This window comes from Xenopus laevis, chromosome 2S (assembly GCF_017654675.1).
Source record: "Xenopus laevis strain J_2021 chromosome 2S, Xenopus_laevis_v10.1, whole genome shotgun sequence".
NCBI lineage: Eukaryota > Metazoa > Chordata > Amphibia > Anura > Pipidae > Xenopus > Xenopus laevis.
The window spans coordinates 39585794-39606742 of NC_054374.1; the positions used below are offsets into that span (position 1 = coordinate 39585794).

The 20949-nt window shown below is 37.2% G+C and overlaps 1 protein-coding gene across 7 annotated transcripts in view; it reads left to right on the top strand.

Moving 5' to 3' along the window:
* rap1gap2.S (RAP1 GTPase activating protein 2 S homeolog) overlaps positions 1-15056 on the top strand; it is a 440223-nt gene extending 425167 nt beyond the window's left edge. For all 7 annotated transcript variants that reach the window (XM_041583680.1, XM_041583679.1, XM_041583678.1 and 4 more), the window contains 7 exons: positions 4842-4979; positions 6658-6767; positions 8112-8225; positions 10762-10879; positions 11573-11690; positions 12432-12514; positions 14581-15056. In XM_041583680.1, coding sequence (XP_041439614.1) covers positions 4842-4979; positions 6658-6767; positions 8112-8225; positions 10762-10879; positions 11573-11690; positions 12432-12514; positions 14581-14583 — 684 coding nt within the window. In that variant the 3' untranslated portion in view covers positions 14584-15056. The remainder of the gene's footprint in view (positions 1-4841; positions 4980-6657; positions 6768-8111; positions 8226-10761; positions 10880-11572; positions 11691-12431; positions 12515-14580) is intronic.
* The last annotated feature ends 5893 nt before the right edge of the window (positions 15057-20949 follow it).

Below are 20949 nucleotides of genomic sequence, written 5' to 3' on the forward strand. Positions count from 1 at the left end.
ACGTACATAAATATATTGTCAATATGCTAATTTTTTCCTGGTTTTGTTTATAATGCATGATATTTATAAAACAGAAATAGCAATAGAGGTATGGGACCTGTTATCCAGAATGCTCGGGTCCTGTGGCTTTCTGGAACTTTCTGCAATCTGGATCGTCATACCTTAAAGGGATCCTGTCATCGGAAAACATGTTTTTTTCAAAACACATCAGTTAATAGTGCTACTCCAACAGAATTCTGCACTGAAACCCATTTCTCAAAAGATCAAACAGATTTTTTTTATATTCAATTTTGAAATCTTACATGGGGCTAGACATTTTGTCAATTTCCCAGCTGCCCCTGGTCATGTGACTTGTGCCTGCAGGCTGCTTTCTGGCAGGCTGCTGTTTTTCTTCTATTGTAACTGAATGTGTCTCAGTGGGACATGGGTTTTTACTATTGAGTGTTGTTCTTAGATCTACCAGGCAGCGGTTATCTTTGTTAGGGAGCTGTCATCTGGTTACCTTCCCATTGTTCTTTTGTTTGGCTGCTGGGAGGGAAAAAGGGAGGCTGGTGATATCACTCCAACTTGCAGTACAGCAGTAAAGAGTGATTGAAGTTTATCAGAGCACAAGTCACATGACTTGGGGCAGCTGGGAAATTAACAATATGTCTAGCCCCATGTCAGATTTCAAAATTGAATATAAAAAAATCTGTTTGCTCTTTTGAGAAATGGATTTCAGTGCAGAATTCTGCTGGAGCAGCACTATTAACTTATTCATTTTGAAAAAAAATTTTTTCCCGTGACAGTATCCCTTTATGTCTACTAGAAAATCATGTAAACATTAAATAAACCCAATAGGCCGATTCTGCTTCCAGTAAGCATTAATTATGTCTTAGTTCGGATCAAGTACAAGGTGCTGTTTTATATTTACAGGAAAAAAGGGGAATCATTTTTAAAAATTTGGATTATTTGTATTAAATGGAGACAGCCTTTCCTTAATTCAGAGCTTTCTGAATCTTGGGTTTCCAGATCCCATACCTGTAGTTTGTTTAAAAAAATATACCACAAATACATACGGGGTCCAGCTGAATGAGCCAATAAGAGCATAGTGAATTATCTGGACATAAGAAGGCAACAAGAGGCAATGAGGGAGCTTTGCATCTCACTGGAACTCTGTATTGTTCCAGGGATTCCAGTGCACCCTAAGCTTTTTCACATATAAACCAACTTTATCCATTTAGCTGAGGCCCAGGCAACCTCACATAATGCTGAATTACACTTTCTGCATCTTTCATATATTTTAGTTGGTGGAAGGATGCCTGAAGATATAGATCTGCCTTGCCAACACACATAGTTATGATAGTTGCCTATGAGAGTTAATGTAACTAACTGTATTGGCAAGTAGAATCCTTTGTCATTTGTGATAAATAACATACTGTAATGGTGTCTACATTTAGTTTAACAGATATCTTAATATGTAAGGTGATGTGAGTTAATAGCCAACACTGGACTGAGGTATATAAGGCCCACCCAAGAACCTGGTTTCAAAGGCCCACCAACCAAGATGACCTTATGTATCCACCAACCCTCACCAAGCCTTCGCCAACTACTGCTGTAACTAGATTTTCTTGCACCTCCTGCTGTATTTCATGTTTATATTTTAGCTTTGCTGCTTAAAGGGAAACTATTGCGAAAATGAAAATGTAATATTAGCTTCAGCAAACTGAAATAAGAAACTATAAAAACAATCAAAATACAATCAATTAAAAACAATGTCCCGTTTCGGAAATTATCAAGTTTATCTTCACTATCCCTCTCTCAGCATCTGTTTCTCCTCAATCTGTCTTCATTCAGGAGTTGGATGTCAGATGAATGATCCAATTTATCTTATAGGGAGGCTTCCCTAGCAGATGAATTAGAGCTCACTCAAATAACTGATTCCAGTACAAACAAAATCTAACAAAATAACTGCCTTTTGAACAAATTCTGCATGTAGAGAGACAGGATTTCTGGTGATTTTAATAGAGTGAGCTTTAATACATCTTCTAGGGCTAGGCAAAAGTAGCCCCCTATAAGATATATTGGATCATTCATCTGACACCCAACTCCTGAATGAAGACAGAATGAGGAGAAACAGATGCTGAGGAATAGTGAAGATAAACTTGATTATTTCAGAAACGGTAGAGAATTTTTAATTGATTGTGTTTTGATTGTATTTATAGTTTCTTATTTCAGTTTCCTGAAGCAAAATGAAATTTTCGTTTTAGCGATAGTTCCCCTTTAAGTAGCAAAGCTAAAATCTAAACACAAAATACAAATGCATAAGGAGAATTAAAGCTTAGCAAAGAGCTAGGCAAGAAATGTCTGCATGAAGACAGAATGAAGAGAAACAGATGCTGATAGAGGAATAGTGAATATAAACTTGATTATTACAGAATTTGTAATTGATTGTATTTAGAAAGTTTCTTATTTCAGTATGCTAAAGCTTATATTAAATTTTTATTTTTGCGATAGTTACCCTTTAAACAGAAGTGCAGCAAATATTCCCATGCAAGACTTTCTTTAACTAAATTCTTAGACTCATAATATCATCTTTGCTTTACTTATCCAAAGTTGAATGATCTTTTAATTTGTCAAAAAGTATTTTTGGTGAACTTGTTGTGTCTAATAATAGGAGGTGTGCCGCACACATATATAAATACATTGTAGCTTCATACTTGTAGTCCTTTCCTTTTCTAAACCAGATGGTTTGTTCAGATCCTGGGAATAGTGCCAGGACTGACATGTGGGTAGAAACAACTGTACAATGGTTAATTAAAGAGCATCCAACTTATATTAGCAGTATTTTAGTTTATCTTAGTTTGCTAGCATTTAAGCCCTGGGTAGATGGTGTCATTTTGGCACATGATGGTTGGCATAGCCATCTGCTGGGGAGTTTGAGAACGAAATGTTTTTCTGCCTAATTGCTTAGGATCACAGTGTTACTTTTAGGGCAACTTTCATTAATGACAATTAGGGTGTAACAATCCACTGACAAGTCCCTATTCATTAGGGGACACAAGTCATTGAACTGTTCTATCATCAGATGCCAAAGGCTTTGGAAAAGCTTGATGGCATTTTAGGATTATTTTTCCCCCAGGCCACTCATCAAATGTACAATGAATCAGAGCAGAAACAATACAAGTAATGTACTTGCAATTAATTTTTAACCCTAAAACTTCAGATTATTGCACAAAACCCAGCACACATCAAAAAATCATTGGGACTTCTCCCATTGACTTATATGCAACCTCGACAAGTCGGAGATGCCGGATTTTCAGATTCGGACTTTTCCATCCTCGGGGGTTTGATAAATTCTGAATAATGTGATCTTTTAAAAGTCTGATTTTATAAAAAAAAAATCACAAATATTTACATTCAGAGTTTAGTAAATAACCCCCTTGAGCTTAGACAGGGCAGTGCATTTTCTAGTACTCATGTTGTGATTGCTTCAATGTCGTTTGTGGCAAACCAGCAGCTGTTGCTTTATGTTAGGAATTCAACATGTACTGTACTATCAAAAAAAATCTCCCAGGAAAATGTACCTTTACCAGAAAGGCTAATGTTGCATTTACACAATTAGATAACATAGCATCACTCTTAAAGGAGTGGTTCACCTTTAAAGGGCACTAAATATATTATCCCCAACCAAATGGTAACAGTAGTTTTTTTTTTTAAAACCCACCCACACTTGGAGGGATGCGCATAATGAGCAAATGCTGCAACTACCTTCTTATTATTTGCATGGGCATGACATCAGAAACGTATTTGTGCATGCACTCTTACTGAGATGGCCGCTTGCACTGGGAGTTCCCTCCCATTGTGAGTGTCCTAGCGCTGGCAGGGGGCTAACCTAAGTGCAGGCTCTTTTTTTAGGCCTCACCTTTGGTCGGTGATAATATATTTAGCCAACATGTGCCCTTTAAGTTAACTTTTCGTATGCTATAGAATGGCTAATTCTAAGCAACCTTTCAATTGGCCTTTACTTTCATTATTTCTTTCTTTTCTACTTGTAAATATTAAAAAAAAAAACAATAGGCTGGTTCTGGTTACAATAAGGATTAATTATATCTTTATTTGGATCAAATACAAGGTACTGCTTTATTATTATTGCAGAGAAAAAGAAAATAGTTTATAATATATTATTTGGATAAAATGGAGTCTACTGGATGGACATATATAGACAGCCTTTTCCGTAAATTGGAGCTTTCTGGATAAAGTATCACATGCCTTCTTCTTCTGACTCCAGCTTTCAAATGGGGGCACTGAACCCATCAAAAACGATTCTCTGACTAAAACGTTATTTTTATTGCTGCTTTTTATTACTCATCTTCCTTTTCAGGCCCTCTTTCTCTTCCAGACTCTTAGAATGAACTGTGTGGCTTGGTAGGTGAACGTGAGGTGGGGGGAGCAATTGTTGTTATGTTTTGGTAGCCGTGGATGAGTAGAGTTTAACAGTGCTTTATTAGCAGGCTCATGCAGCCATTACACAACAGTAAGCAACTCTAACACCACAAGCTGTATAGAAAGTATGCACAGTATAAGTCTTGTATAAACACCACATTTGTACTGGGGAAGAAATGTCAGACAGCTTTCCTGTCCTTTGACTCTTTGTTCTGTTGCTTCAGTTTGGAAATCCAGCATTTATTCAACTTTCTGATCAAAGGAACCAGGCATTTCACTGTGGGGTGGCCAGTTCTACTAATATCATCCAAACAGAAAAAACGCTAACCTCTTTATGGAATTTAAAAGGTGTAAAAGCAAAAAGTGCAGTTCTTCTTAAAAAAAATATACATTTAAAACCTACCATTTTTTTTTAGAGAGCAATACGAGTCCGCAGCCATTCCATGGAAACTATGGTGGGAAGTCAGAAGAAACAACAGTCTGCTGGGATTTCCGGAAGCCTCAGTGGAGGAATTGTCCATACAAGTGCCGAAATGACCAAAACCACCTTCTCCGTAAGTAAATGTGCAGTCATTATCCATAACTGATATCTTATCATTCAGCCGACAGCCTGACTTGGTGATTGTAGGAGAATTATTCAGTTTAAAATCAGTAAATGTCCAATATAAATTTTTGGTGAAATAAAAAAGGGTATTTCTCAATACCTTGGGAATTGTATTTAGACTGCAGACTAAGGGGGTTATTTAATAGACTTCGAATGCAAAATTTGTGAATTTTTTTTTATAAAAATGGACTTTTAAAAAATCACAAATTTTTCTTAATTTATTAAACCCCGAGGATGGAAAAGTCCGAATCTGAAAATCTGGCATCTCAGACCTGTCGAGAAAGTTAAAACATACAAAAATAGCTCGAAATTAAATTTTTTTTTTTCCTTTGAATTTTCAATTTGACCCTTGATAAATGTGCCCCTATGTGTCATTTAACTACACAAAGCAAAATACTTACTGATGCATAAGGATAGTTCTATTCTGAATGGAAATGAGCCCTGTATCTGTTGCTAACATTTACATGAAGGGGCAAATTTATCAAGGGTCGATTTCGGAATGGAAAATATTTTGAAATTCAACCATCGAATTGAATACTACGAATACGCGATCGTACGATTTTCCTTCGAATACAAAAAACTTAGAAATATGCTCTGGAAGGTCCCCATAGGCTAACATAGCACTTCGGCAGGTTTCAGTTGGTGAAGTATTGAAGTCGAAGTTTTTTTAAAGAGACAGTACTTCGATTATCGAATGGTTGAATAGTTGAACGATTTCACTTCGAATCGAAGGTCGAAGTCGTAGTAGCTTATTTGATGGTTGAAGTATCCAAAAATTACTTCGAATTTCGAATTTTTTAACTTCGAAAATTCCCTCGATTTCACTTCGACCCTTGATAAATCTGCCCCGAAGTGTATAAGGTACCTGAAGTATTATATAGAAATCCACAGCAGTGGCAGAATAGTCAAAAGACTCAAGGGAATGTAGCTTCATTTTTTTTTTACTTTTTTTTTTGGAATACCGGGGACAACCAACTGCACTTTTTGGGTAAAAGGTTCATGCTTCTTATCACAAGAGACAACAGAGATTGGCACCTCTAGTTCACTACACATGGGCCATCTTGACTGACATTTTGTCATCCAATCATAGCCTACTTTTATATGGATCAACATAAATGATCATTCAAGTTGATATTAATAGAATGACTGTTTCTAACAACTCTCACACACATCAGCTGAAGCACAGGAGTACTGTAAAAGGATTATTTGCTACTACAAGTATGGGACCTGTTATCCACAATGCTGGGGACTTGGGGTTTTCCGGATAATGGATCTTTCCTTAATATGGATCTTTATTTAAGTCTACTAGAAAATCATGTAAATATTATATAGAATAAATGTCATTATATCTTAGTTTGGATCAAGAGCAAGGTACTGTAATATTATTACAGAGAAAAGGAAATAATTTTTAAAAGTTTGGATTATTTTGGATAAAATTGCGCTTTTCCGTTATTCTGAACTTTCTCGATAACGGCTTTCCAGATAACGGATCCCATGCCTGTATTATTTTAGAAAGCGGATATGTTTTTAAGTTGTGAGATTGTGTTACTAAATATGATGTTCAAAAATTTTATCTTTTCATCTATTTTTAATTTTCATTTCATAAAAACTGTACATTCACTTTATAGCCTCCTGCAGTTGTCGCAAAGACACAGTCTAAGAGCCCAATAAAAAGGAGATCCGGTCTATTCCCTCGTCTGCACACGGGAGCAGAAACGCCAGAAAGTCGGACTCGAAGGTAAACCTGAGTGTTATAGGATTGTTTTTTCCTGCATGGCACCATTTTATTTGTGTTTTTTGATGCTTTTTTCTTGGTCAACACCAAGATAAGGGGGGAATGTCTGTCTATATATAAGGAAATTTGCCTTATAGTTTTTTTCACTAGGAAATTCAAGTTCATTATGTTTTCAGTCTTACTATACACAAGGGAATTTTATTACTTTGTGTTATTACTAAACTTTACTGCCTAATTTTAGCTGATTTTTGACAAGAAAAAAAAGCTCACCTCCTAAAACCTGGCAAGCTTTTTGTTTTCATCAAAAACTCTTGAAAATAAAAAACACCAGCTTTTTTTTTTTTCTTTAAATGTTATTCTTCCAAGCTGGAGCAATGGAAAAACACAGTTAGTTCAGGAAATCACTTTTTTCTGCAGTCAAATGTCACATGGATGGATGGGTTTAATATATGGTGTATACAGTGTTTTCACAACTCAGGAATCTTACCAGTCATGGAGGAGTTCAATAATCACAATCTGGGAACATTCTGCTTACCTTCTCCTTCCATTAACTGAGAGCATAAATTTTAGGGGGTCATTTATTAAGCTCCAAATACCTGAAATTTGAAAAATTCAGATTTTTCGGACCTTAACATTTTTTTTCTCCGGGATTTATTTAAGTCCGATTGCATGAAAACACCGAATCCAAAAACCCGGCATCTCAAAGCTCTCATGTCCTGTATTAGTCAATGGGGAAAGTCCCAGTGTCTGCACTGCTGTCAGTACTGATATCCGATGATTTCTGGGATTTTGGGCCAAAAAGTCCACAAAAACAAGTGGTTTTGTGCAAAAGTCCGAACCTATTTTTTTGAATGATAAATAAGGTGCATTTGGGAATTCGGAGTTGCTCGGATTTTTATCTTACTGAGATCATTTGGAGCTTGATAAATAACCCCCTAAATATTTATGAGCATATCCTATAAGCCCAGAAATGAATAGACAAATACTGTATCTATCTTCGAAGGTTAATGTCACTTGGTCTTCTAGTTGTTCAGTAGTGTTATCCCTCCCCCCTAACTAGCTAGACAGAGACTGACAGGGTCCATGTTGAGTGTTGGTGAGAGGATCATTTCAAATGCATTTGCAAACAGGAATCTTATTTAATAGAAGCCCATTGCCAGATTGTTTACCATTGAGACACTAGCCATAAACAATGTAAGGAAGATATAAGCAAAAGGTTACCACCAACCTCAAAATAGCTCATGTTTCACTGCACTGCCTCTCAATTAACTGATACTGAATGGTATAGAAACCACTTTTTACTATTAGATATTTGCTAATCACTTATTTTCTTTAACCCTCCTACAGTGACAGTGTCACTATGCCACAGAAAACCACAGATGCTGGACCCACCACCCAGGATGTAAAGTCAGAAACCTCGTCCAACCCCAGCTCCCCAGAAATAGGCCCCAACAAAGAAAGGTAATATAAATACTACATTCATATCTTATGCTGTTCCTTTATCATGTTTTACTTCAGTCCTTCAATTTCTTGAATTGTAACTGCAGAAGTCAAATACAATGTTACATAGTGTGATGTACACAGAGATTCCATGATCTTTTGCTGATGTAAACAGTAACATTCAGGCTGTGAGTTGGCACCATAAAAATTGAAGGCCATCTTCCCTGCCCTAAAGGTTCCATCAAGAATCCCTGTGCTAAAGGTTCCATTAGGTTAGTATGAAGTCTCTGAGCTAAAGGTTCCATTTAAAGGGGAACTATCATGAAAATATAATATATGTAATACATTTTATATAATGTAATATATGTATAAGAAAATGCAATGCTTCATCATACTGAAATAAGAACATTTCTAATTATAATCAATTAAAAATTCTGACCTGTTTCTGAAATAATCGTTACTCTTCACTATGTCCCTCTCAGCACCTGTTTCTCTTCATTCTCTCTTCATGCAGGAGTTGGGAGTCTGATTCTGAACAACAGTTAGATCCAATATATTTTGTGGTGACTCCTTTTGCCTAGAAGATGTATTAAGGTGTCCATAGATGTAACAATTAAGCTGGCCATAGACGCAAAGATCTGATCGTATGAATCCTCGTTTCGTACGATTTTCGGATTGTGGGTTGAGAGTCCCGACATTTTTCGTCCCACAGAGATCAGTAGTTCAGTTGATCGGACAGGTTAAAAGATTTCTGTCGGCTGCCGATAATATCTCTGCATGTATTGGCGATCAGACGATTTTCAGTGAGAGACTGTCACTAGTTTTGTTGGACATAAACTTTCGTACGATTGCTATTAGAGGCAGAAAATCGACTGACACTGGCTGATCTGTTATTTTACTACTTTATTTAAACTGTAGGTTAGTGGCAGGTCGGGAGATAGGGAAGTCCGATCGTTCGAGGATTCGAACGATCGGATGTTTGCGTCTTTGGCCAGCTTTACGATCTTTCTTGGAAAAGATCTTTCCAAGAAAGATCGTTTGTTTCAATACACACGTGTAGAGCTGAATTGTCAGATATACAGGTAGAAACAATAGAATTATACCTATATCTGACAATTCAGCACTTGGGAAAAGAGCCAACCGATATCGGCAAAAGACTTTTCAATTGACTCCAAATGGGTTATAGGAGGTCCGCCATAGGCTAAAACAGCAATTTGGCAGGTTTAAGATGGCGAATGGTCGAAGCTGAATTTTTGAAGAGACAGTACATTAAGAGACAGTACATTTCGATATTTGAATTTTCGGGTTTTTTTCAAATTCAAATCGAATTAAGACTATTCTCTAGTCGAAGTACACAAAAAAATAGCTCAAATTCGATTTTCTTAAATTCTAATTTTCACTTCGACCTTTGATAAATCTGCCCCTAAATGTCCGTATTGAAAACAAACATTATTTCTTGTGACCAATGGTTGTTACATCTATGGCCACCACTACCCTTCTGCCCCTCCACTCAAAATAATCTACCATAAGTGTCTTGTCATCACACCACTGGTGCATACATGAATAGGCTAATAGAATGCACAATCCCAATAGACACATAAATCCTTAGTAGAAGTCTCCTAAGCTCCTGTAGCCTCATTTAGAATTATAAGCATTTCCTATGATATTACCAACAGTATGTCTTGACAAATGCCCTATGAATATGGAGTGCCATATATAAACTATACTTTAATTTTTTCTGCCATGTGTCTATAAAAAAGTGGCAATAATATAATGTGTAAGCTCTTTTGAACAGGGCCCTCTGTTGTATTGGTTACTGGTCATTATGTATGTAATTCCGTATATTCTTGTAGAAACCCACTTATTGTACAGTGCTGAGTATGTTGGTGCTCTTCAATACATGATAATAATAATAATACTAAACCTGGCCAAATGGGAAGGTGGGTTATGAATGTAACTCTTAAAACATAATGTTTATACAATCAACGTGCATTTCCACTGGCTATCATTTTCTTACTAAATAAGATGAGGATCTCTAATACAAGGTAAATGCATTATCTTAAAGGAGCACTCAACCCCCCCCCATTAATAAAAACCCCTACCCAGTACCCTACATAGTCCCCCCCCCGCATAGGTAATAACACCTATAAATGCCCCTAATCCTTTTCACGACTATAGGTGCAGATTAAGCACAGCGGAGCTCGTGGGCGCCATTTTCTGCTCAGTTGGAGCAGTCTTCCTGTTCATAGCAACTGCGCATGCACCAAAAGTGCTGGAAATTGCCCAAGGGAAGGAAGAGGACCCAAAGTTTTACGAAGAGCTGGAAGATGGTGCCCATGAGCCCCGCTGCAATTACTCTATACTTATAGGCGAGTAAAGGATTATGGGCATTTATAGGTGTTATCACCTATGCGGGGGGGAAGGCAGGGAGGAGGGACTATGTAGGGTACTGGGTAGGGTATTTTATTAGTTGGGGGTTTGAGTTCTCCTTTATGACTTGTTTGCTCGTCTGTGCAAGTTATGTCAAGTATTTTTTGTAACATATTTTGCGTTCCAGGCCCTTCAGCAAACTAAAAGAAAATGGAAAGTCCAATATCTCCCGTTCTTCATCCAGTACAAGCAGCTTTAGCAGTACAGCTGGGGAGAGTGAAGCCATGGAAGAATATGAGAGCATGGTATGTTGAACTGCTATTCATGCATGTGAACTTATAAAGCTCTGCATCGTTCCTCAATAGAGTAAGTTTTGCTACCTTTTACTGGAAGACAAACTGTAAGGTCCCAATGGTTCCTGCTAGTTTCCACTTGTGTGTTATAGTTTCTGTTTTACATCAATGCAGTGTGTGTAAGTGCTTGGATCTTGACATGAATGAATAAATTAGAATCACAATAATAAATATACACAGACTGAAAATAATGAAGGTATAACTTAAAGTGATCCCAGATAGTGTAGCTGTTATATGCAGTTGCAAATAAAATCATTGCTTGATTTCTGTTATGACTCTTAAAATAATGTAGCAGGTCAGAAAAATCTTAAGCAGGTTAAGAAAAACTTTGAAACCATTGAAAATGTTCAAAATGCTGGGAATTATATTTTCTTTCATTATGTATTGAATTTCCCTGTTAAATGTTATTATAATAATGAGTACTGCTACATACATAAAGGGCTACTATGTCGCACTCCTCAGCAGCATCACTGCTGCTCTCACCTGTGCCACTGCTCCTGCACCCACTATGGATTTCTTTGGTAGGAAAAGGCCCAGTCTCCTATGTGGTGTTTAGAAGACAATTGCCTATTTTAATGTATCAGTTTGCCCAAAATCTGAATTAAATTTAACTCTGGTTTAAATTAGTTTTTATATTTTCTGTAGGGCAGCCAACCATTGACTGCATCACCCTTCAAACAGGACGTGTTTGTATACAGCCCCTCGCCCAGCAATGAAAACCAAGCTGCCACTACCCCTGTAATCATGAGCAGGAGCCCAACAGGTATTACTGCCTCATTAATATGTGTACACTAGCAAATAGAGCCTTTGATTAATGGGTTTAAATGATCAATACAAAAAAAAACACTATTCTATTCTTTATCTGCAATGGAAATGCCATAATTAGGGGAGGACTGGAGAAGAAGAAAAGAAAATAAGAGAAAACCAAAATCATTTTTATTATCATGTATGTATAAAACAACATATTCCGCAGTGTTGTATAATGAATGGGTGTTTACATTAAACATACATGAAAACACATAAAACTACCATAACTAATTCAAGAGTTGAGGTCCCTGTCCAAAAGAGCTTGCAATCTAAAAGGAGAAGGGGTTGAGACAGAATTGGGAAGGCCAATATCAAGAGAGATGTGGGAGGGAGCATTTAGCAGTATATTTTGCATGCTGAAGCAATGCTAAGCTAGATGAGGGTGAAGTTCTCTAAAAAAATGAGTTTTAAGAGATCTTTTGAAGGCAGAAAGAAGAAATGAGGAAAGGGGTTGCTGTTTGGGGCCAAAAGAAAAGGCAGATGGCAAAGCAAAGCAGGTGGATGCAAGTAATGAATAAAAAAAACACTTTATACTGCTGAGGTTCCATGGACAGAGGTTTCTTGGTGCTTCCCAATATTATTGTCTGGCATTGAGCCCATGATCCACATTGTGGCCTCTCTGCTAAATGGCTTTCTATTATTGGAGAAAAACACTAAAGAAATCAACAGATTTGTGCTATTTGTTTTTCCTTCCCAGATATCAGAAGCAAGAATTCCCCAAGATCGAACCTCAAATTCCGTTTTGATAAACTCAGCCAGTCAAGTTCTGGCTCAAGTACAGTAAGTAACATCCTTTGAAGAGTTGGTAGGGGCCAGATAAGTTGATAATCAGTTGTCAGTGTGGCGTGAAAAAAAACTTGCAGGTTGTTGTAATGTAAATGTTTCCAAAATTGCCATTCGTTACCCTATTTATAAGTGGTTATCCCCATTCATATATTTTTCACTTAATCAGTAAAGGAATCATGAGGCCGTAGCTTCATGGTTTGCACATTACATTGCTGCTATAAATATTACACACAGTATAAGATGTAATTCTATTCTGTTGCTGTATATAGAGAATGCCTAATGTCTAAATGCAGATAATGACATAAGGAATGGCTTCCATAAGTGGTACCTTAAGAATATTACTATACATATAAAGCAGATACAAGTTACAGAGTACTAATTGATGCTGTATTATGTCCGTTAGTGTTGTGGGGTCACAATTGTATGGTGCATGGAGAGCTTTCTGGCCTTGCACTTAGAAGGGGGGGGGGCTCAAAATATTACAAATGCACCACTAATCACCAAAAGTGCCTGTATCTGTGGCCAGATTGACCATTATGACCTTTTTTCTTCTTAAAGTAACATTTTTGGGGTTGTTGAATGTAGACCCAGTATAGTTTAAAGGAGAAGGAAAGCTACTGAAGCTGTTTATTGCCAATATATTAGCCACAATAGTACAAGCTATAACACTATATTTATTCTGTAGAGTGCATTATCATACCTGAACCTGATACAGGTATGATAATACCTGAAAGAAGGAAGTCTGATACAGAAGCCCATGTGTACACAAAAGGAGAGAAAAGCTGTGTTTCTTTTGACAGACGACTCAGAGCAGCATTACTTACATTAAATCACTAATTAAAGCACTAATCAAGCACAATTAAAGCAAGGGAACACACAAAACCGGAAAATATATTTAAACACAAAAATAAAGCTTTCCCACACCCTAGTTTTCTATCCTCACCATTGTGAATCCTGCTTACTGCACTAGAAAAGAGCTTCAGCATAATGAGCCAGGTGTTCAAAGTTGTCCAGAGGTACAGTGTCGGACTGGCCCGGCCAGACCCCTCTTCTGATATAGGAATTCTAAAATATAAAGTTTTCTTTCAGCGCCGCGCAGCGCCGTCTGCGCATGCGCGCTGTGTGCGCATTCATGCCTGTGGCCCGATCGGCACCTCGCAGTAGGGCGGCCAGAGGGGGCCCTGGACAGAGGTCCCGGTGGGCCCAGGGCCCCCCAGTCCGACCCTGCAGAGGAATTCACCATCCTGAATCTTATTAGGCCATCTTTTGAGTGTCAGCGACACTGCACAGGCTCAGTGTGCTCTGGGCAAATTTCAGAAGCTACGTTTGGGCGTCATTGGAAATCATCAAGCCAAAATTGGGCTTCATCTGTTATAGATTCCAATGCTACATGACTATTTATTCAGTTCTGATGCCAAGTGCATTCACTGGTTTCTTAGCTGCCATGTAATGAGAATCTGAATTAATTACTAATTAGCCTTGCATTGTGACTTTTATATTTTAATATTATACACAAAAATATGATACACAAAAGCTATGATATCCTTATAAATGGTGAGTTATGTCATCAGTTATAAACGGTGAGAAGTGATGTCATTTCTGTCACGACTCACTAAATCTTGTGCATTATAATAAATAAAGTACACCCTGTCGCAAAATATGAGGATATTATAAGTTAAATCAGAGTTCCATGACCTGTTCCATGTTTTTATATGGTCATGAAACTCCTCGGTAATTTATAACATCCTTAAAATTTACAAGAGGGGGTACTTTATTCATTATATAAACTATACAGAGCATGTTTTTTCTGTGAATCAACAGAAAAATAGTTACTGGGGTATCTTCAGGAGAACAGATCTTTACTGCTAATGGGCGCTAGTCAATTTGAGATGATAAAACAACCTTAAGGTTTAGCATTTCTAGTACTTGTTCATTGCTAAGCTTTAGTTTTCCTTTAAAGGTGTATTTCTGGACATGACATAAGACACAGATTGCCTTGTTTAGACTGAGAGTTTCTGAACTGCTTTACATTAACTTACCTAACGCGCTTTGTCTTTCAGTGAGCCGCCATTTACTTGAAGTGAATCCTCAGTGTCCATTTCTAAACCTGTAAAGGTAAATTCACAAGTTCCACGGATAGCTAATGCCACGATCCTCCAATGGATATCTTAAAATATCAACCAGTTCCCAATGATTGGACAAAAGAACTGCCATTTTAGCTCTCTCCCTGTGTCCAGTGAAACTTGTCTCGTGAAGCGGAGTTTATATATCTGTCAATCTAATCCATTATGTCGGAATTTCTGTATTTTTTTTTTTTTACTGTTCATGGAGGTTAGAAAGCCTTGTTACCTGATTTGCACAAACTTTTTACTCAGCGCCACATATTTATTCTCCATGTGCCAATTTCTTTGTGAATGAGAAAAGCTGGAATAGATGACATGGAAAGAAGTTCTCAGTGTCTCGCCCTGAATTTGGATTTCCTGTATAGAAATGTATCTTGAAATCTGATAAAATGGTTATAAAGCTGCTGCTTTTATGTCTGGCTTGTCCCTACTTGAAGATCTTCCTCTGGCTTGGGCTAAGCTTGTTGCTGTATCTTGTATTATTGTGCTGGGTGGCATGCTGGAGACAGGCTCAAACATGGCTGCAGTTTTGTACATGAAAATGCCCCTGAATGTTCTAGCATTTTTTAAGCATTTGCTAAAATATTGGGATATAGTAGAAAAATATAGTTTTTTAAGATAGCAGTAAAGTTAAATAATCTGAGTTAGTGAAATATATATATATATATATATATATATATATATATATATATATATATATATATATATATATATATATACAGTATATATATAAGACTGGGCCATATCCGCACACCGTCAGTAGTTGTGTTCAATTACCCGGATGCTGCTCCAAGGAAAATGTATAGAAATGTAGAATCAGACAGCGCACTCTGGGGATTTTTCAAAATCTCATATTTTATTCCATGTTTATTTATGAATCAACGTTTCGGTTCATGTCTGGAGCCTTTGTCAAGATTAAAAAATCAATAATAAAAATTAAAATCAATGTTTAATTGATTTTTTAATCTTGACAAAGGCTCCAGACACGAGCCAAAACATTAATTCATAAATAAACATGGAATGAAATTTTGAAAAATCCCAGGAGTGCGCTGCCTGATTCTACATTTATATATATATATATATATATATATATATATATATATATATATATATATATATATATATATATATATATATATATATATATATAGTCCAGTGAGTATCCACATTCCAAGGTAGGGTGCTCAGTTAATACCGTGAATACAAGGATATATATATATATATATATATATATATATATATATATATATATATATATATATATATCTATATATATATATATATATATATATATATATATACATATACACAGTATAAGGCAGGGATCCCCAACCTTTTGAGCCTGTGAGCAACATTCAGAAGTAAAAGGAGTTGGAGAGCAACACAAGCATGAAAAATGTTCTTGGGTGCTGTGATTGGCCATTTGGTAGGCCCTATGTGGATTGGCAGCCTACAGGAGGCTCTGTTTGGCAGTACCCCTGGTTTCTATACAACCAAAACATGTTTCCAAGACTAAAATTCAAAAATAAGCACCTGCTTTGAGGCCACTGGGAGCAACATCCAAGGGGTTGGAGAGCAACATGTTGCTCACGAGCTACTGGTTGGGGATCACTGGTATAAGGCATACAAGGCTAACATGAACCAACATGACAACTATAGATCTCTGTTTATCTACCTCTGCTGTGGTTCTTTGACACTGCCCAACCAAAATGGGGCTGAAATCACCAATGAATCAGACTGGGCACATGATAGTGATCAGCAGTTCTCACTACAAATGATTGATAAATGTGTAATTTTGCCAGGATTGACTAAATTATGAAATATTTAATATAGATTTTCAGGTATGATATTCTCTTAGATGCTATATTGGAATACACCAGACTTATTTTTAAATATAGTAGGTTAATTTTCCTTTAATATATAATTGCCCTAGCCCAGTGTGATGGGGTATATGCAATAGTAACAGGCCTTTGAAGCTGATATTTTGGAAACACCTGCTCTGTACATCGCTTTGCAAGTGTTGCTTGAAACATGTTCTACAATTGCTCACAAAAGTGGTATAACTACCCCATGAAAAAAAATATTAGGGCCACTCACAGCCTTGTACACACCATCCCCACCACTCACTCACTCACTTGTTGCAAGCGGCAAAATTTAGTGGACTGGAGAGGGGGCTACATAACAGCAGACCCTGTAGATCCACCCCTGCAGCAATGGGGTCTGCTGTATCGTAGCTACCCCATTGGCTATTCCATATGATTTCTTAGGATATCCCAGATAGTTTTATTAGCTCAATTCATGTGAGTGAATTTGAAAAATGGAGGAAATACATTTGTACTCTATTGAGACATCCTGATAGTTCATGTTATCTCCAGCAATTTGAATCAAATGAAACCTCAGCAGTAGTTCTTAAACATATAACTGATATAGTAATCTGGCATATATTGAGATATTGGGGTAAATTTATCAAAGAGTGAAGTTCCGCCACTAGAGTGAAATTCCGCAGCTCTCAGTTCATTTCTATGGGATTTTGAAAGGCGTATTTATCAATGGGTGAAAGTGAAAGTTCACCCTTTGATAAATACGCCTATAAAAATCCCATAGAAATGAATGGAGAGTGGCGGAATTTCACTCTAGTGGCGGAACTTCGCTATTAACTTCATTCTTTGATAAATATACCCCATTATTTGAAATAGTCAGTGCTTCATCTTTACCTCCAGTTAGGGGTACAGGCAAAGTTTGTGAGGACTATCAGAAAGTGGGTGGATTAGGGTGGGTTTTGGTGTTTCCAGGTGTGTGACAGGCAGGGCAACCAACCCGATAGATTTCAATCCAAAAATGTGTGCAGTTCGGGGCAGATCTGATCAGTTTGGTGTGAGATTAAATTATGAGTGTATTGCTTGTACAGGTATCCAGAAACCCATTATCCAGAAAGCTCCAAATTACGGAAAGGCCATCTCCCTTAGACTCCATTTTATCCAAATAATCAAAATTTTAAAAAACTATTTCCTTTTTCTATGTAATAATAAAATAGTACTGTGTACTTGATCACAACTCAGATAGAATTAATCCTTATTGGAAGCAAAAACTTTGTTTTGTTTTTTTTTAATGTTCACATGATTTTCTAGTAGAGTTAAGGTATCAAGATCCAAATTATGGAAATATCCATTATCCAAAAACCCCAAGGCCCAAGCATTCTAGATAACAGGTCCCATACCTGTATAGAACTTCAGCACTCTTATGGGACTATTAACTCCCAGAATCACCCATAACTATGCAGTATTTGGAAATTGTAGTGGAATGGGGAGAAAGGGTGAAAGTCTGGATTAAGAGTACTAAGGGTAACTAAAGGTTCTATTAAACGTTCTAAATAAAAAAAAGTGTTGTTGTGTAGTAACATGTGGGGCCTCATTATGTATGAATATAATATATCTTTCCTAACATTTGGTGCCTAACATATGGCTACAATTGTGGCTGCTATTTTGACAACACAAGTGAAGTTGAATACAAAAAGCATATGGAGGATATATTTTAAAAGAGACAAGCCCAAAGCAGCATGTGATGTACTTCTGTCGCTCAACGAGTAGAATTCAACCCCCTAGGCTCAAAAATCCCTCCCCTGCATAGGCCTCCCCCCCCCCGGTCTACCTCCTCCCTCTGGGCAAATGCCCCTAACTTGCTACTTACCCCTCCTTCTAGGTCCTCTCCAGCAGAGTTCACAGCAGCCACCTTCTCCTGAGCGCTCTTCTTCCTGTATTCAACGGCATTTGGTGGTGCATGCGCAGTAGGAGGCATTTGCTGGTTCGGATCTACTGCGCATGTGCCAAAAGTCAAGAAGTTTCCGGAAAAAAAATCAGAAACTTTGTGACTTTCGGGTGCATGCGCAGTAGGTCCATTCTGGCAAATGCCTCCAACTGCGCATGTGCCCGAAAGTCACAAAGTTTCAGATTTCTTTTTTGGAAACTTTGTGACTTTCAGTGCATGCGCAGTAGATCCGAACCGGCAAAAGCCTCCTATTGCGCATGCACCACCAAATGCCGATGACTACAGGAAGTAGAGAGCTCAGGAGAAGATGGCTGCCATGAACGCCGCTGGAGAGGACCTAGAAGGAGGGGTAAGTAACAAGTTAGGGGCATTTGCCCGGGGGGAGGGGGGGAGGGATTTTGAGCCTAGAGGGTTGAATTCTCCTTTAATAAATCTGGTTTAGGACAAGGAACCTATACATGGAGCTCAAACATACATATAAACGCAAATGCATCCACAGTGCTATTGTACCTGTTTTTATTCTTTTCAAATGTATTCAGAGCCCCAGTGTTAATTAGGCAATGAGTCAGATGTTAGAACAATGTTTATGCAACATTTAGAAAAACATTTTTGGTTGCCAGGGTCACTGACTCCGACAACCAGATGCTGGAAAAAGACAGAGGTAGAAGGTAGACCATTCTGTAATATACTAACAGTTAATTTAAAAGTGATCTACTTCAAATATTAAACTCCTTGACTATAGTTGGGCTTATTCTACCTATGGGTAGTTCTAATAAGAAAGTCTGCACAGCTATAATTGTGCAAATGTACGTTATAGGAAATAATTCAAGTTTAATTATCTAGTGCCAGGTACACTATAACTCCTTGGGAAATTATAGTATTTCAGCACTGTTTGCAGGAACTCATAGCTCTGTATCCTCACTACCAACTGAAGGCTTAGGGGCATATTTATCAAGGGTCGAATTTCGAATTGAAAAAACTTCGGAATTTGAATTCAAAAAGACCAACCGAAATTAAGTCAAAGGTTTTTTTGGGTCCGTTTTCGATCTAATTGGTCCATATTCGGACGAATTTGAATAGTTGAAACGAAGGAATAGTGCATTAGATCAAATTCGATTCTAAGTTTTTCCCCAAAAGTCCACCAATTGACTCCAAATAGGTTCTAGGAGGTCCCCCATAGCATAAACAGCAATTTGGCAGGTTTTAGATGGCGAATGGTTGAAGTCTAATTTTTAGAGACAGTGCATGATAAATTTCGATATTCGAATTTTAAATTTTTTTCATATTTGAATTCAATTTGGACTATTCCCTAGTCGAAGTACACAAATATAGCTCGAAATTTGAATTTTTTCAATTCGAAAATTCATCTCGACCTTGGATAAATCTGCCCCTTAGGGGCATATTTATCAAGGGTTGAAGTTCGGAGTTAAAAAAACTTTGAACTTCGAATTCAAAAAGACCAACCGAATAGAGGTTGAAGGTTTTTGGGGGTCAAAGTGGTCCGTATTCGGCCTACTTCTAATCATACGATCGAAGGAATAGCGCCTTCGATCTACTTCAATTTGACGTTTTTCCCAAAAAACTCCGATCTCTCAAACTCCACTTCGACCTTTGATAAATCTGCCCTGTGCCAGTCTTTGTGATGGATAATTATTACTTTTAAGTGATCTGATTGGGGAGTGCAATGATCATCAACAAACACCAGGGACAATTTTCTTTTTTTGTTCCTTTTTTCGTCTGCCAAATTGCAACATGTTTTCTCCCTGAACAAACAGGTTGTGGGGCCTATCTGAGATCAGGGGATTTGGAAACCCTTTGTTCATTTTTATTAATTGCACCAGGATTCTGATTTTTAAATCTATTTTAGACTAGAGGATCCGTTTACTAAGACTTCTCCTGTGATTGCTAGTCATTCAGATATTCAATTGATGTGTTTGGTTTATCTCTAAATATCTGAGCTGGAGTAGATCCGTGTTGTGCTGAACTGTGTCAATTAAGTAAAAAAGCATTTAGGGTGAAACATCCATTAAAGAGTTAATGATATAATAGTCATCAATGCGAAAGATATATATCGTATGTATATATATATATATATATATATATAAGTGTATAAGTTACACAGCAGAGTTTTTTTTTTTACCATAGATTTTTGAAAACCATGGGGTATATTTATCAAAGAGTGAAGTTGGAGATCACCAAAGTCCACTTGAGTGAAATTCCACCACTCTCCATTCATTTCTATAGCATTATTAAAGGCTTCACTTTCACCCATTGATAAATACTCTTTTAAAAACTCAATACAAATGGAGAGTGGTGGAATTTCACACTAGTGGACTATGGTGATCTCTAACCTCACTCTTTGATAAATATGCCCCCATGTGGTAGCTGAAAATATATTAAAATTCTATTATAAATACTTCACTGGAATCATGTTCAGATCTATGGCATCCACCAAACTTCTTGTATAAGAATAAAATACAATGATGCCATTGTTTTAAGACACAGAAAGCATTTTGCAAATTAGCAGCCAGAGTGATTTGT